General features: G+C 43.2%; 1 protein-coding gene across 1 annotated transcript; it reads left to right on the top strand.

The window, feature by feature from the left end:
• Positions 1-847: 847 nt before the first annotated feature.
• On the top strand, positions 848-27,376 carry LOC124292228. The gene is made up of 4 exons (XM_046729280.1): positions 848-958; positions 22,889-23,332; positions 25,166-25,210; positions 25,738-27,376. Exons 1-4 carry the CDS (start codon positions 898-900, stop codon positions 26,028-26,030), a joined length of 843 nt encoding a protein of 280 aa, XP_046585236.1. The 5' UTR covers positions 848-897; the 3' UTR covers positions 26,031-27,376.
• Positions 27,377-27,596: the final 220 nt, after the last annotated feature.

Genomic DNA, 27,596 nt, shown 5'->3' with positions numbered 1-27,596 from the left:
AACCAAGTAAGCGAGCCTGACCACCCGATCCCATTGGTCGCCTCTTACAACAAGCATGGGTTGCTTAAGACCAAATCTAACTCTTGACGAGTTCCCACGTTGTAACTTACGCTTTTAGTGCAAGCTCGTTCTTTCCGAGTACATCGGGTATGGAATACCGTGTACAGAGTCAATTTCAATCAAATCAAATCTAATCTACTGTGGGGCGGTGGGGTAGCCTAGTGGTTAAAGCGTTCGCTCGTCACGCCGAAGACCTGGGTTCGTTTCCCCACATGGGTACAATGTGTGAAGCCGATTTCTGGTGTCCCCCGCCGTGATATTGCTGGAATATTGCTAAAAGCGGCGTAAAACCATACTCACGCACTCGCTCTAATCTACCGTAAAATCGTCTTGTGTTCTTGCTCAAGACGGGAGACACGAGGCACATATGCACCAGAATTTAGTGATAATGAGTCTAACTCCCAAGATTCGCTTCCAATATGTTTCTCTGGTTCCAATAGAACGGGCGAATGGCGACCTCGTTTGGATCCGGTGATGCATTCGTGTGATGCACCGTACAACAACTGAAACTCTGTTAAGAGCAGCATTGCACACTATTCGCTGTTCAACAACTGTAATTCACATGTATACGCATCATAGGGTCCTGAACAATTTCCCATAGATATTCAATGTAGTGTTTGACCTGACTGAAGATCTTAATACAGACATTAAGCAATACCTACGTAAATACTTTTCGACATGTTTTCCCTTGAGCCTTGCGCAGTAAAACATAAGTCATTTGACTTTCAATTCAGCGTTAGATATATATTCTGCAACAGTGTGTTCATAAGGAATCCTGCACACAGCTACAGCGGACTACGGTTGTGTTCTGTCCGGGACTGATCCGTATTCGAGAAAATGGAAACCGCGGCAATCATATGGACCATTTTGATGATACTACCGAAATATGTCTTATCAGGTATTTCTTTTATTCTAAACTACTATTAACATAAACATATCATTGTTATAGCTTTTGGAAATTTATTTTCTTGATGAAACCGCAGGGCTTTGCTTACTTTGATGTGGGATTCAGTGAATTAAACAAATATATAGTAAAAAAACTTATTTATATATATATTGGGGGGGATGTTGGGTTTTGTGGTTATTGTTTGGTAATTTATTTTCTTGATGAAACCGCAGGGCTTTGATTACTTGGATGTGGGATTCAGTGAATTAAACAAATATATATGAAAAAAATTATTTATATATATATATATATATATATATATTGGGGGGATGTTGGGTTTGTGGTTATTTTTTGCTTTGTTTGTTTGTTTGTTTTTGTTTTGTTGTTTTCCGTGGGTTTTGTGTTTTTTGTTGTTTTTTTGTTGTTTTTGTTTTGTGTTTTTTGTGTGTGTTTTTTTTTTGTGTGTGTTTTTTTTTTTTTGGGGGGGGGGAGGTAAATGAAAGTATTGAATGTAGTTGTTCCCTCTGACGCGGCCTCCAAAAACATAGCTTTTTTATGTTTGCTTAATTACATAGATTATTTTATCAAAGAACTTGGTCTACGTGACATAATCATTAATGCCACAGATAAAACCAGTATGTTAACTGACGAAGAAATCTGCCAAAAGCATTCATCAGTGGTATCATGTCTTTTTACTCAACCTGAAATAAGTCCATTCTCCTTTTTGTAATGAATTCAAAAGCTACATAAAATGCGTACACAAAGAGATATATTGTAAATGTACCACCAAATCATTGTTTTAACCATAATCCTTAAAGCTATTATCAAGGACGGACTTTCTCGATAATCACAGAAATTATTTGAGACAAGCGGAATTAATACCATGTGGATTCTAAAGAAGTCAAGGTTTACATACATTTTAACATCCTCTCCAAATATGTCTTTTTTTCACATTGTACAACACTATCCCACTTGGTAGGGAAAAATTTCATTCCTTGATTCCTTGGGCAAAAAATATATATACCTATCTTCAGAGGTTCATCCCTGGATACACATACACACGCATGCACGTCGTCATATGAGCGAAATATTCTCAAGCACGACGTAAAACCCAATTTCACCTCACCTCATCTCATCCCTGGAATGGTGGCCTAACTTCCGCTGTTAGCGATCTCTTGCCTATTTTTATCACGTGTCGTTGATCTTTAGTTTTAGTTTCAATTTTCCTTGAGCTAGTGATGTAATAATGTGAAAACTTGCCCGTTACGATATGGCCGATATATTTCTGATCTGGCGTTATTTTACTTTACTCAAATCAAAGGTTCTGGACAATTTGTCAGAATTGAAGACAAAGGTCATTTGAAATTTGCCGAGAAAACAATATGTGAAATGCTGGACTTTCTCATTGACAGCATCTTTGTGGGTAAAACATTTCGACAAGAGTGAGTGAGTGAGTTAATATTTATCGTCACATCGGCAATATTTCAGCCATATCGTGACGAGAACAATTAGTAATTATATTATAGAGCAATAATATTAGAAAATAAATGCCTGTTGACGAAGAACAGTAAAACTACTAGTGTATCACTGATATCCATTTAGACCTGATAATTAAATCTAAAACAGTTTAACTAGAAATAACAAGACAATGTAAAAACGGGATATAGATTGCCAACAACTGAAAGTAGATTACCAGACTAGGGACCATGGGGACTTACAGTACATTTGCATCCTGCATGGACCATTTCGACAAGAAAGAGGCATCCCTATGGGCACCAAATGTGCTCGCCTCCTCGCGGACCTGTTTCATTGTGTATATAAATCTCATGTTGCATTTTTGCTCGGGTTGGCAAAATCAAAACAAGGTAATTGGCCAAGAAGTTCGACTTCAGCTTCGGGTATATTAGTGATCTAATATCGATCAGTAAGCATGAAATAGCCAATCCCTTCCACTGATTTATCCACCTGTACGTGAAATTGAGGAGACAAATAAGACCGTCACAACTGTTTCATATTTAGATCTGTATATAACGAGTTAGTTACAAATATCTCTCTGGTTAGCTGTATGACAAAAGTTACGATTTCAAGTTTCCAATAGTCAACTTTACTTTCATGTCGAGCAATATTCCATCTGCTCCAGTCTTTGATGTTAACATTTCACAACCTTTGAGGTACAATCGAGCATGAGATTTTTTAACAAGATTTTAAAGATCGTCATACTACTCTTGCTCCTCAAGTTGTTCGATCAAGGTTACAACATTCAAGACATCAGTAAAGCTTTCAAAACGTTAACCTAGGACTGAACACATGTTCAGCTTGTTTGATCCAATAATCTATATATTAACCATGATTTGCCTAGTGTTTAAAGCGCACAAATGTCGCACATGTTCTAAGTTTGCGCGTCTCGGGGTAATATCAAACATCAAACACATGCTCACTGGAAAGCAGCTGACAGTAAATTGTTTGGAGATACTTCAAATTGTAAACAGTGAAATTAGTATACAATGATCCATCTTCAGGCCCCAATGCTCCGATGTCCCATTTTTAGCAGAGGGTATACTACTGGTTTAGATAGCATATCAGTGGCAGGTATGTGCTGCAAATATAATTTGTAGCCGTTTCATTATCATATAGGCGTCTCAGTAATAGTGACAAGCACATTCGGATATACATGTGCCTAAAATATTGATTGATAAACTAGCAGTTTCTTGGTTCCAAATTGACTGAGAATTTCAGTAATTTACACAGTCAATGTTTTATCAAAACTATAATTATTTGACTGTAATGTGTAGCATTAATTATTTGAATGTAATGTGTGACATTATTCACTCTAGACATTAGCAAGTAACAGGAAGGGCAAAATATTTTGTGGATGACAACTTCCTTATATGAATATTTCGGACACTTTAAACAAAACACTAAGAGACTATCGTGAAAGAGAAATCAGATTGGATGAAATTAGCAATGCTGTTTACAGGATGAAGTGTAATAAAAACCCAGGGATTAATGGATTTCCTATTGATTTCTTTAAAAAACCTTTGGATCCATAGATTTATTAAAGAAGTATCAACAAAAAATGAAATGTCTTTGAATATGAAAAGGGGTGTTATCACCTGTATTCCAAAACCCCAAAAAGATAGAACATTGCTTAAAAATTGGAGGCCAATCACTTTACTTAATGCTATTTATAAAATTATCAGCTCCTGCATTGCACATAGAACAAAACCTACTTTAGATGAACTTATTCACTCTAACCAAACTGGTTTTATACCGGGTAGGACTATTAGTGAAAATACAAGATTGTTATATGATATAATGTTTGAAACAAAGAAACAAAACATTCCTGGTTTGCTGATTCTGATTGATTTTGAAAGAGCGTTTGGCACTGTTTCAAAAGATTTTATCAACCTGGTTTTACATAAACTTGAATTTTGCCCTGAAATGATAAGATGGATAAATAACTTATGAAACAACATCTTGTGTTATCCAACATGGTAATCTATCCGACTTCTTTGCAAATGTAACGGGATGTAGACAGGGAGACCCACTATCCCCATATATTTTCCTTTTTGTGGCTGAGATTCTTGGTTGCATGATAAGAAACAATGAAAACATCAAAGGTATTGCCATCAATGATAATGAATATAAACTGGATCAATATGCCGATGATACTGAACTATTTTCTGATGGAACTGAAAAGAGTTTGTACTCTGCTATTGACACAATTCATAAGTTTTACAAAATGTCAGTCTTGAAAATTAATTAAGATAAATCAAAATGCATTGGATCCAAAGCTAAATCTATGGATAAAATATGTAATGATCTGAAAATTGAAAGTGTAATTGGTGAATTTGATGTACTAGGTATTAAAGTTACACCAGATCTTGAAGACTTATGGCTAATCAACATCAGAAAGAGACTGGAGGAAATTAATAGACTCTTAGCATCTTGGAGAAAAAGAAATTTACCACTTATTGGTAAAATAACAGTAATAAAAACTCTAGCAATCTCCAAATTGGTCAATATTTTCAATTCCTTGCCCAACCCACCAGCAGAATTTATCACGTCCCTTGACAAAATGTTTTTTAAATTTATTTGGAATGACAAGAATTATAAAATAAAAAGGAATGTAATTAAAAACAACTATGAAGAAGGAGGTTTGAGAATGATTGATACAAAAACATTTATAGACGCTTTGAAATTATCTACTTTAAGACGGTATTTCAAAAGAGGTGATAAGGATAATCCATGCAATATACCTTTCCAAGACATATTTAATTATGGTGCAAATTCTGAAATTTAACTAAGATTAAAAATCCTTTTTGGCTTGATGTGCTAAAAGCATGGCAACTATCTACAAAAAACATTATATTGACCCAAATAACATTAATGAAGTTCTATCCCAACCATTATGGTTTAATCATAATTTTTAAAATTCATTAAACTTCATAAAGAACTGGGCAGATAAAGGGATTATAAATATTAGGGATATTTGTGATGAAACTGGATTATTGTCAGTAGAATCGTTTAAAGAAATATATGGTATCAAAGGCTCTTTTTTATTATTATAGATATTTACTACATGTATTACCTGACTCTTGGATAAATACTCTTAACCACTGTTATTTAATACCAGTCAGGGATTTAAATATTAACTAATGCCAGATATATCTAGTAAAAACATCTAAAGGCTGCAGGATTTTTTATGATAAACCTATTTCCAATTATATACACCCAAATATGTGTAATAAATGGCAGCTGCTATTTCCTGAAATAGACTTTGATTGGAAAAATATATTTACAGTATACAGAAAAGGATCGCAAAACACAAAACTTTTAGATTTTCAATATCGATTTCTACAAGGTGTTATTTATACAAAAAGACAATTGCTTAAAATGAAAAAAGTTGATAGCAGTCTATGTTGTTTCTGCAATGAGAGTGTTTGTCATGTGTACTAGGAATGTCAGGAGACACAAACATATTGGAAAAACCTAAAAATTTGGCTTAACAATTTATACCCTCATCCATTGCTTTTATCAAAACATATGATTTGGTTTGGTACTCTACATCATAATATATTACTAAATCACATCATCAGTGCAGCAAAAAGATACATTTACGTATGCAGTATTAAGAATACGCATCCAAACATAACTCTATTTATAAAAACTTTGAAAGAAGTATTCTTTGTGGAAAACCATACATGCAAAAGAAATAATAAAATAGAACGTTTCAATCATAAATGTGGTCTTCTCTTCCCAGTACTTTGATGAATTTAAAATGTATCTGAGGTCATATTTCTCTTTTATTGACTTATATATGTGTATTAACATGATATTGACGTAGTACCTGTACATCATCCACCTGTCTGTACATCACTGTTCTACATACGACATTGTAATCCTGGGAACCAATAAAACAACAACAGTGAACAACAAAAATATTTCGGACACATGAAAATGTACTGAAGGAGATCTTCCTGTGATTTTCACAAGCTGAGCCAGGGTACTTTCTGTACATGATGGAGAATCTTGTGTTTAATAGCTTCATTTAGTGAGAGCAGCTGAACCGAGTTATTTTGTCCACATAAATGAAATAATGACATCATTCATTAAGTGTGTCTAGACTATTTGCTGCACATAAATGAAATGTTCCCGTAAATGTTAAAATGTTTTAGATTTAATTACTAGTTTTACATTTATATCTGTGATAACCGTCTTTTGTTGACAGAATTGTATAATTTACCTTTAATTGGGTATATCTGGACCACTTTCAACCAAAGCCTCTGCAAAGCCTTATTTCACAAGTAAGGCTTTGGTCGGGCCCTTAGCTCTTGCTACCATTACCCCTACTATGAAAAAGTTTGGGACGATAGCGGGACCTCCTAGCCGCACCGGGGTATGGCTGGAGTGTGTTGGTATCCTGGGATTGCATCATCCAATACTGGGCTGCGTCTAACGTGCCGCTATGACACTATGCCATGTTTACCTCGATGAAACAGTTTAATGTGAATCGCCTATGATCTCTTTGGTGTTTGTAATAAAGGCTTGCCGGGCTTTTTTCACCCCTTGTTCTATGTACTTTTTTTTCTCGTCCTCGCTGATAGTAGACTTACGAGACTTGGATCGAATCTCTTGTTTCATTTTGTTATATTTTGTGAGTTCAGAGAGGATTGAACTAAACTCCTCCTCTGAGATCTTACTGTCAGTGAGTGCAGTGGAAATACGCTCACTTACTGTGTTCAGCTTTGCTTCAGCCAGAACTCTGATCTCATCGTGTTTCAACGCCTTACGATGCAGTCTGCGTGATGTCAACTTAAGCGCCAACCCTAACACCCCTGCCACCCCAGCTGTTATTTCAATGCCTAGCACTACGGGGGCAGCCACGATGGTAGCTAACAACCCAACACCTGCCGCTCCCAGCCCCATGCTGGTTGCCATAAGGGCAGTGTCAGCCCCGTCCACGATATTGAAAGCTCTATGGTACTTCTTACACAGTGCTTTACGCGTGTCGCGGTCTTGTTCTAGTTGGCGTTTCACATCACATAACTGCCTCAAACGGAACCCGTCTACGGTTTCCAGGGTCTTCGCTACTTCCTCTACGACTGGGTACAGGCCCATCCTATAATATATATTACAAAAGATATTTTAATTGAGTTTCAGTTAACCTTCGGCTAATGTACTTAAAGCTGATAATACTTAGATTAGTGTGCACGTAAAAAAACGGGGTCTTAACTCTACTTCCATTAAGGAGACGAACCCCATCAAGGCTTGCTAAAGGTTCGTTTCCCGATACCTTAGTAATACGACAACGTTGGTTATTACACCTGTCTTCCCAAGTTATGATCATATCAGCCATAATGTAAATATGGTGAGGAAACGGGGTATCTCCGAGATAGACGTCCATGATGAATGTGTAGTTTTCCATGACATTTCTAAAGACCTCTTGGTGATCAAGTAATTTGATCTCTATAGCCACCTTTATAATGGAAGTTAACATGTTACCCGAGTGGTCTGGTATTGGTGCGATATATATATTAGATTCCATAACGAGGCCGTGGGGGACCGAAACGAACGCTCCTATAATTATGCCGTTGTTCTTAATCTCGGAGATAGTACCATCTTGTCTCGCGGTGATATAAGGGGCGGTGAGGGTTAAGTTGAGTAACCATTCAGGCTCTTTAAAATCTGATAACGACACCCGCCTATACACGTTGTCTTTGAAGTGCAGGATGTATAAGGTGTCTTCCTCACCAGGCTGATCGAATCCCTCTGTGCCTCCTAGACCCCCGAGTGTGGGTTTGGGTAGATGATCAACCATTGCTGCCCGCCTATACACTTTGTCTTTCAAGTGCAGGATGTACAAGGTGTCTTCCTCACCAGGCTGATCGAATCCCTCCGTGTCCCCTAGGTCATTAAGCGTAGTGTTGGGCTGATGACTGGTCATTGCTATAATACTATTACGATATAGTTTCCAACTGGTTTTCTGATAATAGTTCAGGGGTGAACTTCACCCCCATGAAGTGTATGTTGTCAGGTAGGAAGATCTTGGTTAGTGATATCGTGTTTTCCACGATCACGGTGACACCCTGCAGACTGGTGTTGGAGCCGACACCCATCCGCACGTAAACTGTGCAAACGTGATACTGGTGTCGTTTCACCCACCCGAGTTTGACCCCCTTCACATCATTCCCCTATGGTTCCCCTAGGTAGACTTTGATGATCAGTGTTGAGTTCGCCGGTAGACTCTCCAGTATCCTGACCACGCCTTCAAATTCAGACACCAACTGCAATGTCACGTTTTGCATGCCCGCTTTACTCGATAGCATGTGGGCTGCCATACTGGCGACTGGGCTGATGGCTACGCTACGTCTCTGAGTCGGGACGTAAGCCACGAGCAGGGTTCCGTTGTTAACGACTTTGTTTAGATGGTTGTCTTTGTTATCCGTGAACACGTAGGGGGAGCCGAGCCTAATATTGAGAAACCAGTCGGCTTTATCTGGTATCAACACCCACTTGTCATCTTCGGTGAAGACGAGCGTATATGGCTTGTTTCGGGCGACGGTAGTGCTCTCTACATCGTCTAAGTCGAACAGCTTACCCCCGAACGATGGGTATATTATCCATTTATCATCCCCGGTGGTGACTAGGGTGTACCGAGTGTTGACTGTCGCTCTTGTGGTATCTACTATATCACCTAGGGCTCCCCCGGGGGGGACTTCAACGCGTTTGTAAATGTTGTTTTTCAGTTGCAAGGCGTACAATTTACCATCTACTCCGGGAGCGTCGAATCCGCGTGTGTCCCCGAGGTCGGAGATCCCCACATTGACGCATTTTTTCACCCCGGGCCCTTGTGCGCTGGTCATTTTATGTGAAGTGTTAAGCTGAGGTATCCTATATTGACGGGATTATGATTTATATCTAACACCGACATTATCAGCTCAGGTATGTTGCCCTGAGTCAACCTCTTATACTGCCGCGGTGAAAACGACTCAGTTCTACCGTCGTTGTATTTCTCTGTTTTCACCGGTACGGCTCTCAGTATAGTGGAAGGGTGACCCCCTTGAATGTTGTACGTTGTGCTCACCTGACCGAGATGAATGTACAGCTCTCGGTACGGTACTAGGTCGGGTAACTTCGTGCCTGTGACGGTTGTTGTTGGTTTTATCTCGTCAGGCGGTATACCGAGTGTCCTCGCCAATGGCCGGCCGAGCCTCAAGGAGTTTCTTCCGTTGTTGATTAACACCACTGTACCGTTTGAGTCGTTCATCTTGAGTTCGGCTCCCAGGGGTTTGAAGACCTCGTCGCTTAGCGAGCACACGCTGTAGTAGCCGTCAGTTATCTGGCTGCGAGCTCCACTGACGAACAGCTTATTGTTGCTGGCGTTGATGTTAGTCCATTGCGGTAGGTAGGTGATATCGCAGAGTGCGACTTCGAGTTGACCCGACGTATTATCGATCGCGTGCGTCAGCTGAATGGCCTCACCGCTCGTTATTCCTGGAAGTGTTATGTACATGTTAGAGTATATATGCTCATTATATAATAGTTTTAAAATGTATTCCCCTGGTGTGTTTTACCCTAAACTGGACGTAGATTTCTTCCCCATGAAGATCGCGGTTGCTGATGGGATGTATTTTAACGCCCAGCTTTTAGATGTGTTCAGCCTGTATAAATTTTCGGTGACTAACGCTAAGGTAGTTCATGCTTGGTTCAACAACCCGATGCAGTTCTGGCAGAATCAACTCAACTTCGCCGTGTGGTGCGCTACAACGGGGTGTGGTGTGACATTAACCGACACTCGGCGTGGACCGCTGAGTCAGTCTGTGTTCAAGTTCCACGTGTACTACCAGGTCAGGCGTATCCTTAAAGAAATCAGCGTCCCGCTCCCACTGGGCGACGCATGGAACCCATTAAACAACAAGTACGATAGACGGGCCTACGAACGTATTTGCAACGAATTCGAACTAAACCCGAAGACGGATTGGCGTTTGCCGGGGCCGAACCACAGGTTGGGTATCCCCATCGTTCACCAAATGCCCCTCGTGGAAGCCAGCAAACTGCTGGTGAAAGATTGGGGATACAAGTCGTATCATCTCTTCACAACCAACGAGTGGGATGACCGTTACATGGCTTTCAATGTCAACAAGGAGTACAGAGTCTGGAGGTTTGATCAGGGAGGGGCAGCGGATGACTGGGAAAAGTTTATGTTGGACACGTCGAAAGGGTTTACTCGTGCCGGCACTGAACGCTTAAACGACTCGATTCGAACGTACGTGTGGGCGGTGTTGGGTGCGCAGACGCAAACGCGTTCCAGTATTATCGGTAAGGGGACTGCTTACGACGCTCAGAAACAGTTCGTTGCCAACGTTGAGGATGCTATCAATGCTCCAGTTGATCTCCCGAGTGCCATCAAACGCTACCAAGACGTGTTGGAATATGCCAGGTCGAAAGTCGACTACGTCTTCGAGGTGGGGCTGTACATGGCTCCGAGCGATATGCAACTGAGGGTAAAAAAAGTAGTGGGCTACAACAACAAAATAGTTGTAGCCACGGCGGGCCAAAAGTTGGGCGTCAACCCTGATGTCAACGTCCCCCACGTCCCACCACCCACAACCGGTGAAACGGGTATAGTGGCGCCACCCCCGGATCCTAGGGTGCAACCAACACCCCCTGTGGGGTCACACACACAGCAGCACATCGACCGTAAAACAGCCCTGGTGGTTGGTGGGGTAGCTTTGGGACTTATTTGGTTAAAAATTTCTTAGCCGCTACGTACACCAAACCCACCATGGCGACAATGGCTGCCCATAGGTTTTGACTGAGCCACGTGGCAGTTTTAGCCAGAGCGCCCAGCAGCCACGAGACGATGCTACCCAGGATGCCGGGCAGGGCTTCGGCGGCCTTACCAGCCAGTTTAGCCAGGGCCTCCCCTAGGGATTTCAGGTGTTTTTTTATCCATTCTTTGACACCACCTGTGGGTGTTGGTGTTGGTGCAGGCGTGGGGGTACCCCCTGTCAATGACACCACCAGGGTTGATATTATGAAGCCCAATGCAGTCAGAATGCTGGCGATGGTGATCCCTTGCTCCCGGAACAGTATCCGAATCCTGTCAGCTAGCGTGGTGTCTTCATTTAGGACTCGATCGATGGTTTCCCGTACTCTACTGATCTGTGATCGGAGCGCTTCCCGGTTAGAGGAAGCGGATACCAACCTAGTCCGTCTCTCGTCTTCCAAGTTTTTTATTCTCTCCTCGATACGACGTTTCATATCACCATCCGCTCCGGTGAGTTTTATTTTCTCGCGAGCGATGTGCTCGTCGATTTCGTTACGTTTCCCCATGTTGTTCACGAGTTCTCCGCGTACATGTTTCAAGGCTTCGTCTAGGCCTCGCAGTTCCCTCAGGGGAAATTCGAGACCCGGCAAGGGGTTGTCATGGTACGTGGTCAATAGTTTTTCGATACTGTCTGACGTTTCTTTAGCACGTTGGGGTTCATCGCCTTTGGGCCTGGCTGCTTGCAGATCTTGGACGGCCTTCGGGGGGGAAGCTTTGGCCGCGCGCCGCCGTAATCTATGAAGCCTAGTTCATCACGGATCAGCTGGCCCCCACCAGGGCGACTGGTGAGTGTTGACAAAGCATACGGCTTCCCGTCTTTTTTTATGATATCGACCCCCGGGTGAGCCTTCAATCGCAGCGTGCCCTTCTTATCGACGGTAAACTTGGCATAGTCCCTTCCCAACGGCTTGATGTTGTCTCTATTTTCAACTGCGTTGTAATAATCGTCGACAGCAGGCTGTACAAGTTCAGTACTTAAGGGGGTAGTGAATGTGGTATGTACTCTGCCATTATTTAGTATTAAAACTTATATATTTCATTTATATAACAATGTACGGTAGAAAACTAGATCCTTTCAGAAGGTCGAGAGAGCCTCTAGGCGTCAGAGCCGTGCGCCAGTCGGTGACCATCACCAACAATCCCAGCAAGATAGACCAGAACCAAACGCTGCTGGTTAGATTCCCAAACCTTGGCGAGAATGACCTCATTGTACCAGGCACGGTTCGACTGGCATTCAACCTCACGTTGACCTCCACCAACGACAAACGCGAGCTAGTGCGGAACGTAGGTCGAGCCATCATCAAGAAAACCACCATCAAGATCAGCGGTAACGAGGTGCTGAGCATCGACGACAGCGACGTGTTTCACTGCTACGGGGATCTCTCGAAAAGCGAGGGAGAACGTGTCAATGCCGTGTACCAGGGTATCAGCAAATCGACCAGGTCGCGCATAGGGTATGCCTTCACGCAAGACCAGCTAGACAAGATCACGGACGGTGAAAAGGCCATCGCCCAAGCGTACGGGAACAGGTTCTGCGTGCCGCTCGACTTCAAGTTGCTCACGGGACACGCGCCGTTTTACCAGGCCGCGCTGGGTGATAGGCTTGAATACGAGCTAACGTTTAACGACTACAGCAAAGTAGTGCATACGCCGAACGGTGATGAGGCCAGTTACGCCATAGATAACATCTCTCTGGAGTTCGACATGGTCACTAGCCCGGAGCTGGCCAGGCAGGTTCGAAGCCAGTACTCTGGGAAGATGGCCATCCTGTACGATCGCATACTGAGGCATAGATCAGTCGTGCGAGATAAGAGTGACACTGTGTGGAATATCAACCTGAACGTGCCGGCGCGATCGATGAAAGGCATCCTGGTCGTCCCAGTGGAGGATTACGAGCCGTTCCGGAGGGACAGCGAGAAGTTTTTCAACCCCGAGATTGAAAAGGTGGAAGTGACCATCGAGGGCGTGCCCAACCAGCTGTTCAGTCATGGTATGAGGGCATACCAGCAGTGGGATGAGATAAATAAGCTACCAGCCAAACAACACCACATAACCAAAGACCTGGACCTATCCTCCGTGAAGATCGGTGAGTACCTGACCACCAAGTACGCGCTGTGGTTGGACATGCGATCCACGGATGACGATAAACTGCACGGTAGTTGTCGCCGCATAGATAACGGCAGCGAGGGGATAACTATCCAGATTACCAAGAAGGCTCAACCCGCTGGCAAGTTGAAATTATATCTGTACGTTATTATGGACGCGCAACTTAATATAGACAATGGGAGATTCGTGCAAGCCATCTACTGATTTGCCTGCCGGCGGCATTGATTTGTCCCGCGACCCACACTGCGCCATCGTGTGCGGGCAGACTGGTTGTTGGATATGTTGGAGGGGGTACTACAGGGATGTGTTCGACCACATCGTTATCATGTGCCCTACTCTGAGCATGAATAAAACGTACACGGAAAGACCTTGGGTGATGACGGACCCGGACGTACACAGAGTCGACCCGGGACCACGTCTGCAGGACTGGTTGAAAGCTTACCATATGAAATTTAAAGGGGAGTCGACGCTGTTCATACTGGATGACTGCAGCGCTAATCGTGAGATAACAAAAAAGAGAGATATGCTATCGTACCTGGCCTTCTCTGGCCGACACGCAAATCACAGTGTCTGGGTGCTAACGCAGAAGTTCAACTCGGTGTTGAAAGACCTCAGGGAGCAGACGCGATGGGTGGCCTTATTTCACTGCAAGGACAGGGATTCGTTCGAAGAGTGTTCGAGAGAGAACGATGTGATGAGCAAATTAGAACGGGAACGGGTGAAGAAACAGCTCGCTGAAACTAAACACGCTAAGCTCGTGCTCAAGACCGACCAACCAGTAGCCTATAGGGTGTTTTAGCTTAGCAATGCTCAGCAATGCTTAGCAATGCTTAGCAATGCTTAGCAATGCTTAGCAATGCTTAGCAAAGCTTAGCAATGCTTAGTATAAATACTTAGCATTTAGTTATAGCTATGATATTTGAAGTGTTCGTCGTGTGCAACTTAACCTTCATTTCTCTCTGTTTCACCTATATCCTATATTATATAGTTAAAACTAAATCTTACTTGTTACATTATAAGATGGAGTGTGATGAACTGCTCGAACAATTGTTGGTACCCCAATCACCATGATGATAAGCGAGAGAAACTGGTGGCGTTGGCTGTTGGTGGCAAAGCCAAACATTACTTTGGAGACTACACTCCCGATAAAATTCACAAAATGTCAGCTGAAGAAATCGATAAACTGTACGCTAGATACGAGACCCGGCTCGGAGCAGAGATGACAAAGACAATAGGATCGGCTATGACCCAGATATACACTGGTATTGCGTCATACTTCCTTCCCATTCCCCAGGAACGCCGACTTTACCTGTGGGAAGACCTCGAGAAAGACCCTTTTATTGAACACGCCTTGAGCTCTATTAGCTGCGAGCTGTACCACAAATATGGTATGTTGTTAGCCCCGGTGACGGCGGCGATTATCACGGCAAAGCATTGCCAATTTGAGAGGAAAAATAATAATAATAGTATAGATGGATGCTGCACAGGAGGAGATGGGGGGAAACCCCCAAGGAGGAGACCCCACCCCAGACCCCTTCAGAGGTGACGGGGAAACCCCAACAACTGGGGGAAACCCCCAGGGAGGTGACCCCTACAGTAACCAGGCAGAAGAATCCTAAGAGAGTAGCTGCTGGTAAAAAACGGTGGTGTAACCAACATAAAATTATCACGGTGACTCACCCGACTCGACTCTTGTTGGCTGTAGGCGTAACTGCTGCCGTGGTTATCTCGTGGTTATATACACGACACAGGAATCCCAAGGATTCCGGGGGAGGGAACCCCTCACAGGGATCCCAGGGAGACCCCACAATTAGAGGTCAACCCGCATATCATGTTATAATTTAATATTTTTATATCATATACATAATGTCTGAGGGGAAAACGTTCGTCAACGACGCATACCACGCCACAGTGGTCGCCAGTCTAGCCGTAGGATACGCTCGGTTGACCAAAATGGTGCTTAAACAACCAACTATCAAGCTAGATTTCAACCTGCAGGATATGGGTATGCTTATAATGAACCTTGGTATGGCGATGGCTACAAAAGACATCCTAGTAAACCAAGGGATACTACCTGAAAATATTATGAAGTAAATATAGGATGGCTACGATTGCCATGATGGTTGGTGGGGCGTTAGTGAATGCCCTAGCATTTTCCGGGAGTAATTTCCTCTTCTCGAAACTACGAGAGTCACACGCGGCTGAAATACAGGAAGAAAGGAAGCGGCATAATCTCGCTATTGAGAAATTACAAACAGCACAATCCGAGTACGCTAAAAAACGCCTCCAGAGGATCGATTACATTAACGAACAACTCAGGCGTGAAAACCATGCCGTTCAAACATTCCACGATGTCGACGACGCAGCGAGAGAATACTTCTTATTAACAGGTAAACGGCTGCAACCGCTCAATAAACCCACACTCGCTCAGTACTACACGCCATCCAAGGGGCAAATGGACCGTGAACTGGTATTCATAGCGCTGGGTATAGCAGCGACTGCGTTGGTTGCGAAGCAATTAGACTAAGTACTCATATAAGTATGCTAAACATGAGACCTGCTCCATACCGATGCGAATACATACTTATGGGGAAGAAAGAAGCCTGTGGTAGGAAATGCAGGACTAGGGGGTACTGTTGGTTCCACATGGGAAGCCCTAACTACGCGTGTTGTGTGTGTGGCATAGGGGTTAAAGGGCACTACTGCCTATGTAAAGCTCACGGGGCGAATGTAGTCAGACATCATCTCATCTACGAGAATAAAAAGGCCTACATAAAAGAACGTAGGCGACTTCTCAAGATAGACCCCAATTAGAGATTATACATACCTACGTATAGCTATGTTTGTGAAAATTGACCCCAGGGAAAGTATACCCGGCATCGAATCTCTGGTTAAAAACATACTCAAAGAGGAACTGAATGACTGGGGGCGCTTCAGATTTCAGGTCATATTGGAAGTGGCATGGATTAAGGAGGGTGTTAAGTATACTCACCCCTTCACATGTGAGGGGGGATATCACGACTCAATACCAAATCAATTGTTTTACAAGTATACAGGAATACATGTACAACTTCAAGGAATACTATATCCAACAGTGTAAGTACTGGATTGAAACAGCCCATCTAGTGGTTTTATGAGCGCCTCACTATATTTTTTATCCGTTACCTCACTTTACTGTGGTCCAATTAGACATTGATCTTCTTAGGTGTGTACGCAACTATGACTACTATACGCGAGCTCAAACAAATCGCCAGAAGCCGTGGTGTGATCGGGTATTCTCGAATGCGGAAGCCAGCCTTGTTGAGATTAGTAGGTTTAGAAGCCCCTCCTACGGTAAAACAATTAAAAGCTCAAGGAAAACAGCTTGGATACACGGGTTATTCAAACCTGGGGAGAGCCGGGTTAACCACATTGTTATCACATGCCCCCGTAGCGCAACCTCCCACTGTAAAACAACTGAAAGTTCAGGCACGTGATTTGGGGTTAGGGGGGATATTCCCGTATGAGGAAACCACAGCTTGTAGAACTATTACGGCAGAATAGAGCTATTGACCTACAGTTCGTGCGCACTGAGCGCGCTGTAGGTAACTATTTGAGAGGCTGGCGTATGCATGTTGATAGGAACATAGACATTATAGATATCAAGCCTCTGATAGTTGATAAAATAAACCAGGAACTAAACAGTCTAGAAAGTATCAAATTTCAGATCACAGTTAAAATGTCGCTCGATAAGCAGGCAGGGGGAGGGGTCACTGAGTACGTTCAGCCTTACTTCCGAGGTAGGCAAGAGGTCGTGACCAATATAGAGACCATAGACGCATCAATCGATACCAGTTTTCAGCAGATACGAGAATACCTAGAACGCTACACACACTTGGGGTCTGGGTGGACTGTAGATAAAATCGATAATGTCTATCTAGACATAGCTAACTACGTGCCATTCAGAGGCGGGTCATACCTAGACTTGCCTCCCTACTATAGGAAAAAACATGCCATGGTCAACGTCAAGAATAGAGGAGACGATTGCCTGAGGGTAGCTATCAGGTCAGCCTTGTTTCCAGCTGACACTCATTCAGACAGGCTTTCTAGCTATCCCCAGGATGATGTGCTCAACTGGGATGGTATAGATGAACCCACCCCCATATCCCAGATGACTAAAATAGAAAAACAGAATAATCTAGCTATAAATGTCTTTGGGCACGAAGGTAACACAACAATAGTACACAGAGTCAGCCCGTTGGGGAAACCCCAACTGTTGGGGGAACCCCACCGCGTTATCAATATATTCATGATCCAGCGAGGTGACAAGTGCCACTACGCTTGGATAAAACACTTTAGCAGGTTGTTGTATGATCAATCGGCACACAGAGAAAAGACCAACTTTTGCGAACGGTGCCTACATGGCTTCACACGAGCTGATTTATTAGAATCCCACCGGGAGGATTGCCAAGGTGTGGGGCAGACGGCTATACGAGTCGACATGCCTAAGGAAGGTGACAATATCCTAAAATTCGGCAACCACAAGAACCAAATGTCTGTGCCTTATATCATATACGCCGACTTTGAAGCCTTGGTTAAACCTGTTGAGGCTGTTGGGGGTACTCCCAATGCTCTACCCACAGGCAGGGTTGTTGGGGGTACCCCAACCACACTCAAAACACAAGAGCATGAAGCCTGTGGGTTTGGATACGTTGTAGTCCGTTGTGACGGGGAAACGAAAGCTCCGGTAGTGTATAGGGGTCCCGACGCGGCTGAAAGGTTTCTTAAGTGTTTGCAGGAGGAAGAAAAAATTATTAGGAATGCGCTGTATAGAGTCGCTCCCATGCGTATGACCCGAGCCGACCGACTAGCTCATGCCTGTAGTACTAATTGTCACGTGTGTGACTCACCACTGAACGGTGATTCGGTGAGAGATCACTGCCACGTAACCGGTAGGTATAGAGGCGCCGCTCACAGCTCACAGAGCGTGTAACCTTAAGCTTAGAATCAACCCTAAGACAATAAACATCCCCGTTGTCTTTCACAACTTGAGAGGGTACGACTCTCACTTAATCATGCAGGCCATCGCGAAAATCGATGGTAATATAACGTGCATCCCCAACAACATGGAGAGATACATCTCCTTCAGCTTAAACGGCCTTAGGTTCATCGACTCGATTCAATTCCTACTGTCCTCACTCGACAGTCTGGTCAAGGCCAATGATACCTTCCCTATTACCGATCGATACACAGACGCCGAGACTAGACCCCTGCTTATGAGGAAGGGTGTGTACCCCTATGAGTACATGGATAGTTGGGCCAAGTTCGCCGAGACCAGACTACCCCCCCATCAGAGAATTTTACAGCAATCTGACAGACTCGGAAATATCCCAAGACGATTACTCGCACGCGATTAACGTATGGGATAAACTGGGTTGTGAGAATCTGGGTGACTACCACGACCTGTACTTGAGGACAGATGTACTGCTGTTAGCCGACGTGTTTGAGACGTTTAGGCGGACATGTTTCAAGCAGTATAAACTCGACCCCGCATGGTATTACACCAGCCCAGGTCTGTCGTGGGATGCCTTGCTTAAAAAAGACCGGAGTTAAGTTGGAATTGCTTACAGATTATGACATGCACCTATTCATTGAGAAAGGCTTGCGAGGTGGGATCTCCATGGCAACAAAACGATACGCGAGAGCAAATAATCAATACGTGAAGGGCTACGACCCGAGCAAGCCAACCAATCACATTCTCTACCTCGACGCCAACAACCTGTACGGCTGGGCCATGAGCCAGTATCTACCCACAGGGGTATTCGAATGGGCCTCACCCATTGATGTTATGAGCATCGCACCAGATTCGAACAAAGGCTATATCCTCGAAGTGGACTTAGAATACCCCAAGGCATTACACACATCACACAACAGCTACCCCCTGGCCCCCGAACGTATGAGGGTTAACCCAGACTGGATGTCTGAGTACCAACATAACTTGTTAGGTGGGCGGGTGGCAGACGTTGAAAAACTCGTGCCTAACTTAATGAATAAGACCAAGTACATAGTTCACTATCGCAACCTACAGCTGTACCTGTCGTTGGGTATGAGGCTGACCAAAATACACAGGCTGCTCGTGTTCAACCAGAGCCCATGGATGGAGCCTTACATCAGAATGAACACAGACCTCCGAAAGCTTGCCACCAGTGACTTTGAGAAAAATCTCTACAAGCTCATGAACAACTCGGTGTTTGGTAAGACTATGGAGAACCTTAGGAAACGCGTGACCGTGAAGCTGGTTCGGTGGAATGAGGACGACAAGCTCAGGAGACTGATAGCTAGTCCGGCATTCAACCGTAGCAAGATATTCACCGATGACCTAGTTGCCCTACACATGAAGAAAAGCCACATAAAATTCAACCGGCCTGTTTACGTGGGGATGAGCATCCTCGATTTATCCAAACACCTGATGTACGACTTTTACTACAACGAGCTTAAGAAACAGTACGACGACAGGTGTGAAGTGCTGTACACTGATACAGATTCCCTGCTGATGGAGATTCGAACCGAGGACGTGTACGAGGACATGAAAAAACACCTCGATTTGTATGACACCAGCGACTACCCCAAGGACCATGCCATACACAGTACGGTAAATAAAAAGGTCCTGGGTAAGATGAAGGACGAGTGTGCCGCCACACCCATAGCCGAGTACATAGGTTTGAGGCCTAAGATGTACTCCATACTGAAAGCTGACAATGGTGAGATCCGGAAGGCTAAGGGTGTTAAGAAGTACGTGGTTAAACAACACATCAAACACGCCAGATTCAAGGAAGCCCTGTTCAAGACCCGTACATTTAGGCATAAAATGAACACACTTAGAAGTGATGGCCATAGGATATACGGACTGACAATAAACAAGACGTCCCTGTCGCCTATGGACACTAAACGTTGGATAGCTATTGATGGGATCAACACGTACGCGTACGGGCATGAGAAAATTGAACCAAGAACGGAACCAGAGAAAGTTTGAGGCTATTTACTATAGCCCACGTGGGTACTGGAAAGGAGCTAGCGCTGTAGATAAGCTGGCTAAAATGGCGCGAGTACCCCCCGGAGGAAGCCAAAGCATGGCTTGAAAAACAAGGTTCGGTATTAACATACCTAATAGCGTTCACCAGGCAGACCTACTGTTCCTACCCCACGACAAGAGGTACAAGTATGCCTTAACCGTAGTGGACGTAGCCAGTCGCTACAAGGAAGCCGAACCCTTGACCACGAAAGATTCTGCCCAGGTAGCCAGAGGATTCGAACGCATATACAAACGCAGTCCGCTGACGTGGCCAACAGAGCTGCAAGTTGACCCCGGGCGGGAGTTCATGGGCCGCCGTGTCACAACTGCTAACCAAACACGATACAAAGGTCAGGCGTGGCACGGCTGGAGCCCATCGCAGCCAAGCCATAGTTGAGAGATTCAATAGGACTTTGGCTGAGCGCTTATTTGGGCATCAGTATGCTAGGGAGATGGCCACCCCGGGAAAACGATCGACTGAATGGGTATCACGGCTCCCTAAGGTGGTGTCGGCAATCAACCATGAAGTCACCCGTCTCATCGGCAAGAAACCGGCAGACGCTATCAAACTAAAATCAATAGTGGCAGAGTCGGCTGCTCCATTGCGTGGGAAGGAGAAACAGATACCAGATAGGGCCCTAGTAAGGTATCTATACCAGCCGGGGGGAACACGAGGGTGATAGCCGTAAGCGAGCCACCGATCCTATATGGTCAATCAAAACTTACAACATAGATAAAGTTGACATGAAAGCCGACGAGCCTAACTTGTACTACTTGAGGGATGGGCCAGGTAGGGGGTTTGTAAGAGCGGAATTATTGATCGTACCGTACGGCACAGTGTTACCTCCGGTCAACACGGCATAGCGGTGCCCCAGGATACCAACACACTCCAGCCATACCCCGGTGCGGCTAGGAGGTCCCGCTATCGTCCCAAACTTTTTCATAGTAGGGGTAATGGTAGCAAGAGCTAAGGGCCCGACCAAAGCCTTACTTGTGAAATAAGGCTTTGCAGAGGCTTTGGTTGAAAGTGGTCCAGAACCCCCCATTGTATATACTACTTATATTTATAACTTGACTGAAATACTGCCGATGTGACTTAAAATCTTAACTCACTCACTCACTCGATTATGGAAACAGTTATTGATCTTAGAAAAGTCAACATTTTGTCTTTCGAACAAGCGTGTTATGTTCTTTTGGTTGTGGTTGATTGAATAAATAACTGATATCTGTTCTCCGTTCCGATGTACATGATACTAATGTACAAAGTGGATTTCAAACCCGGTCATTGATATTAGTAGTTCGTCAGACAAATACAAGGGCAAATACATGAGCAACAAGCGAAAGGCTCAAAATCATCGGTCACTGGTCATTGAAAGTTGAACTGAAAGGATGTTAGAACATACAGTTTGGTCTGTGGGGGCCGACCAAGTCACAGTCTAATGGCTACAGTGAGAACATTTAATTTCTTAAAGTAAAACATGTCAACGTGATGACTATTAACGTATGATCATGTTACTTTAGGTGAGGTGAGGTGAGGTGAGGTGAGGTGAAATGGGGTTTAACGTCGTTCTTAAGAATATTTCGCTCATATGACGACGTGCATGCGTGTGTACAAGTGTATGCTTGTACTAGCCCAGATCTAAGCTAAGATACCATGCCGCAGTTAAGTATGAATACCCCACTCAGACACATTATACTGACTCCGAGCCGATCAGTCCTTGTTGTACCACCGACCGCCAGGCAGGGAACAACAAGTACCATATTTTAACGTCTTTTGGTATGACACGGCCGGGGATCGAACCCGCGACCTTCCGCTCTCCGGGTGGTTGCTCTAATCACTACACCGCGTAGTTGAGGGAATAGTGAGTGAGTTTAGTTTTACGCCACACTCGGCAATATTACAGCTAGGTGAGGAATTAAACAGCAAGTACACTGTGTCTTTACTTCATTTAAGTGCACAGGTTACACATATCCACACTTTGCTAAGGATCAAATCATTGATGCAATAGAAAACTGTGATGTGGGGTCAAATTTTGTTTAAATATCTAAGCCTATTGTAAGCATGGATCCAAGTTTCAGTATGTCACTGCATCTTGTGAATCCCCTACCTGCTATTGACAGATGTTTTGCACTTGTCAATGACCCGTGCCATGATTTGCAAAATGGTCGGTTAGGGCCATGAAAACCATTTTTATGGTTACTCATGTATCAAATGCATAAGGTTAGCTTAAAGTGGCTGTTTTCCTAAAGATGTGTTACCATACCACTATTCATCCACTTTTAAAATGATACAATTTCAAATCATAAATCTACGTTTGAGTAAAGAATTTTTGTGATCCTTAGCAAAGTGTGAGTGGTATACATAAAGGCGATCTGTGTTTAGACCCGTTGGGCCTACATACAATAACCTTACTGGGCGGAGGCTCACTGAAACATATGTTTGTATATTTAGGTCAGATAAATACGGCATCATACAACAACTGGGCAGACCCCTACGGCCTCAACATCATCGGCCACTGGTCAGTAAAGGTTGAACTGAAAGGATGTAAGAACATACAGTTTGGTCTGTGGGGGCCAACCAAGTCAAAGTCCAATGGCTACAACATCGATTTGAATAAAGAAACCGGGGGCCAGTATTTCTCAGCAGTCAGGAAAAAATGCTCTGGTTGCCCAGGGACATCGGAGGGTGAGGTGAATCAGGGCGGTTCCTTCTTCACTTGCGTCTGGACCTTTCACCCCTACTGGCTCAGCTGGGACCAGTGCACCATCAAGATGGGCAAAGGGACAGTTATCGGTGACCAGCAGGTGCTCAGCTGGATGGACCCGGATATCATTCAGATCAAGTACTTTACTATCGGGGCATCAGACGGATCAACTGTCGTCTCCATGCGTTTTGGTGAGTTGTGTTAAGAAATATGCATAGTTTCAGTTAGTTCCAATTAAATGTCCTCATTAAACTTCCATCTGTCGGCTTCTAGTTTACATCGCTCGATTGGATGATCAGCATAAGTGCAAGCGTGCCTTGTCATACGATCTGGTGACTAGCAAATGGTACCCACATACATACTGACAGACAAAAGCAACTGTAAGTCATAGAAAGCGACGTTAATGTTGATGTTATTAAAAGTGACAGAAAAATATTTGATCATTCGTATGGTCAGTATTTAACAAAAATAACATAAAATAAAATCCGTATATGTTAACAGGGACAGAGTGACACTGGTTAAAAGAGGAGTCATTTAAAGTGTGACCACTATTTGCTGTCATACCGACAAGGCAGCCAGATACCAGTTGATTACCAGCAGCCTGGGGGAGTTATTCCAAATGTCAAAGATTGATCCCACTGTGCTTGCGTTATCGGCTGGTTCTGGTCCTGTCGAAGCGTCATCCATTTCATCCCGAACATGAGGTTCTGAGGACACAGTAGGCGGTGACGGGTACATCAGTGTTCAGCTGGATAAGGACAAACTTTATGAGTGAACAACTTCTTTATTCAGGTACATGTATCGTTGTCAAACAGATATCCTTGGCAACGATACAAGAATAAGTATCGAAACGTCGCACCACCTGAATCAAGAAGTTGTTCATGCATAAAGTTTGTTCTTATCTGGATCTCCTATCTCAAAAAATACCACTCAAAGAGGTGTTCAGCTGCCTCAAAAGATATGTTACATCAGGACTTGGCATTATCCTGCAGCAGCGTGATGTTACTTTCCCTTGGACGACTACCAGACTAAGTCTGTACTCATCTGTGGACAGTATTCTGTCACAATCGTGTCTTCTAAACATCAGACGCTGTCTACACCAAGCTTGGCTAAGAAGCAAAGTTGGTAGTGTCGCTGGATCTTGGGATAGGATTTTGCGCTCCTCCTAAACCTGTTTTGTTCTGTTGCTGATTGGTCTCAACCTAGCAAAACTCCAAGCTAATGTATCTGTTTGATATCGATTCCTGTAGATGCAACAACAGAATATGATAGTCTCGGAATATAATAGTTGTTGTGTAGGAGATGACGTCACCAAAGAGATGGTGTTGTGTTCCGTTGGACATTATTCGAACATGCAATTGCAGATTGTATATCACGACTAACAGTTTGGAGAATGTCGTCATGGATGTCTGTTGACATGTTCTTAATTTAGACAAACTTTATCACAAATGTCTTTATGAAATACGGAAATAGACTGAGCTCAATATGGAGAAAGAGAACAAACCTGTCTTTGAAGGATGCTCGACATTAAACTCCTTATTGTATAAGGAATCCAATTCAATAAACTGTTACCGGATACGCGTTTAGTGCAAATCAAGTGTCTCGCAAGTTCCCATGATATTTTCTTTGACAAGAATCCTTATATACATTGCATATAATTGTAAAACCATTTAAGAAGATTTTGTCGGCGAGTTCGATGGCTCTGACACAATTTATTTGAGTTGGATGTCTCCGACACAATTTTTTTAATTTGTTGAGAAAATGGTTCCTGATGATTCTGTCATTTACATGACTCGTTTGCTTTAATATATTGCAGCGTTGCATCATCAGCATAGGCGAGACTGTGCATATTCTAGTGAATAGTTTAACGTCGCTTGGTAATACTGAGTAAAACTGGAAATCTACATCTACCAAGTGTACATCGTAACAATTCAATGTTATTCTTACTTTCAACGTATGGCGATGCTTTGCATACAATTATACAATGCCACATTGAAATGTACAAATTGATTATATTCTTCCAGACTCTACAACCAATAATCTGACTGTGAACACTCTCCAGACCTGCGGTAAGGATGTAGAAATAATTCATTTACCATGCTTGTTGTAATCTTAATGAGGATCCCGTTGAGCTTTGATTTCATTTAGATTTTTTTTAAATGTGTTTGTTAGCCCACTAACGTGTTTTTCACTACAATTCAAGTATACCATCGAAAACTGTATACATATGTCATATATCTGGCAAAATGCTTTCTCATTTTTGCAACGCTTAATAGTTAATTATACTTCGCAGAAGTTTATAGAAATTGGCAGCAAGACGACATAAATGGCAGTATAAACATATCTTCATGGTCTTGTTTAGTCGTCTTCAGTAAGAAGAATGCCGTGCTGTCAACAACTCAACGTTGATGGTAATGAATGCAAATCTCAGATTCTGGGCAATCAAAACATTTTATTTCAGATATCACCAAAACAGTTAAAAAGTCTGACATGTGCCAGTTTCTACTTCGCTCCCACAATGTACCGACACGCTTTATGTAACTGTAATTCCTCTAAACCCGATTCCATACCTTACCCTGTGGCCATCCTGTTTCAGGGGAACCCGCTTGTGCTGCTCAAAGTCGACCGGCAGTGTCCGGAGCGTTCCAGCCATTTGTGTTTCATCTGTCTGGTGCAGGGAAGATGATCAACGACGCTGGAGATGTCATCTTCAGTGGAGCAGGGATGACGAAGAAGGAGTGCAACCACAAGTGTCTCTGTACCACTGCATGCATTGGGTTCAGCATCTCCGCTACGGGCACCTGCAAACTGACCGACAAGTGTGTTCCATCACTTGCAACTGAAGCAGGCTCCAATGTCTATACCCTCAAATCCTTTGGAAGTACATAATCAGTCTTGTTATAACGATATATTGTTATATAAATTACAACATGATGTAACTTGACCGAGCCGGTAAATTCTGCATAAGTCATTGTTTGTCATTGGTGAATTCTATTTCTTTTTCAATGAATAATATTCTTGTAAGTGATTTAAAAATATTGAAGATATCATATATACAATTACTGATGGGAGCGTAAATAGAAACGACAGAATCCTTTCCAGACATAAGAAATATATTTTGTACTATTGGGGCTCGATGCTGATTACATGGCTATGAATCATTATGATTTAGTCATGATACCAGGTGTTCGCTAAACGTTTAACATATTCTGCCTCACTTGCAAAGGTGAGCAATGTTCACGTGAACGAAAACGGGTCGTGAATCACATGACTATTGAAAGAGTTTTGTAAAATGTGATTGTGTATGGAAACAACGTTTGGGTGGTTTGATCGTAGTGATGTATTCCTCTCAGCACGTGTGTAAACAAGAGCTACAACATAGCTGTGGCTACTTCCGAGTCATTTAATGAAAAGTCCTCCAAGATCTTCACCTGTCACTTCTATAAATGTGCATGCTCCACGTGTTCCTTTGGATTATTCTTATAAACATATACAGCGTCTTTGCGCTGTTGAAGTTTTGTGATGTGTCTACTCAAAGAACGCCGTCCCTTATCCATCCTACTTTTTGTCTCCATTCGATACTGTGCACACACTGTTAGTTTTTGTTATCTGTTATATGCAGTCGGGCATTTTTTTAATACACAAGCCTGTTTCTGGGAGATGTATCGTAGCCCAACGTTTTGGATCACCTTACTTTACTACACGTACGAATCGGGATTCATGCCGCGATGCATTCAACAGGTCTAAGCCAATACCCATCTTACAATTTCTGTTTGCATCGACTGGAACGAACTTATATGTTCTTGCGATCTCTGATGACTATCGAAACTACACAGTTATCACCTTAACAAATGTGTATGAGTCACCACCAATTATCAAAAACGTCAGACACATGATATTCTTACACCTGATATTCTTACACTTTATATCCTTACAACTGATTTCCTTACACTGGTGCCATCGATGATTCTCGGTAGTCCATTGCGACTTTCACAAATTCACGTGTGTGTTTGTGTTTGTTTGTTTGTTTGGCTGTTTGTTTATACTTCTGCTGACAAGTTTATATTGCCAGCCCACTGTGTGCAGTTAAACATGGATATTACTCTCATATACCATGTTTATTAACTCACAGCCTCCTAGTCTTTGTGTGAATATTTCATGTGTAATGTTAATATATATTACTGGGAGTGTTATATGTTTCAAATGATAATTTTTGTCATTGACATGCATTGTCTGAGACCGTTTCAGTGTGACTAGCCAGATGTTGGAATGCTGTTATATAGATTTTCAAATCCAAGGTTTAAGGAAATGGTTGCTGTGTCGTTACATTGCCATTCACTATGACCATGATAGTCGGAATCCTGTAGCAGTGGTTACAAAACAACTCTTTACCATGGTACTAATGGTGAATGTCTGGCATCACCCCAGTCAATCCCGACGGCTTCACTACATAAA

This window comes from Haliotis rubra, unplaced genomic scaffold (assembly GCF_003918875.1).
Source record: "Haliotis rubra isolate DU_JTF1 unplaced genomic scaffold, ASM391887v1 Scf51, whole genome shotgun sequence".
In the NCBI taxonomy this organism is placed as follows: Eukaryota; Metazoa; Mollusca; class Gastropoda; order Lepetellida; family Haliotidae; genus Haliotis; species Haliotis rubra.
Note: the sequence above shows the minus strand (reverse complement) of the source record. Positions and strands in the feature narration are given on the sequence as shown.

Coding starts and splice junctions, on each gene's coding strand:
- LOC124292228 (XM_046729280.1), top strand. CDS start 898: ATGGAAACCGCGGCAATCATATGGACCATTTTGATGATACTACCGAAA. Junction 23,333..25,165: donor TGTCGTCTCCATGCGTTTTG/GTGAGTTGTGTT, acceptor ATATTCTTCCAG/ACTCTACAACCAATAATCTG. Junction 25,211..25,737: donor GAACACTCTCCAGACCTGCG/GTAAGGATGTAG, acceptor ATCCTGTTTCAG/GGGAACCCGCTTGTGCTGCT.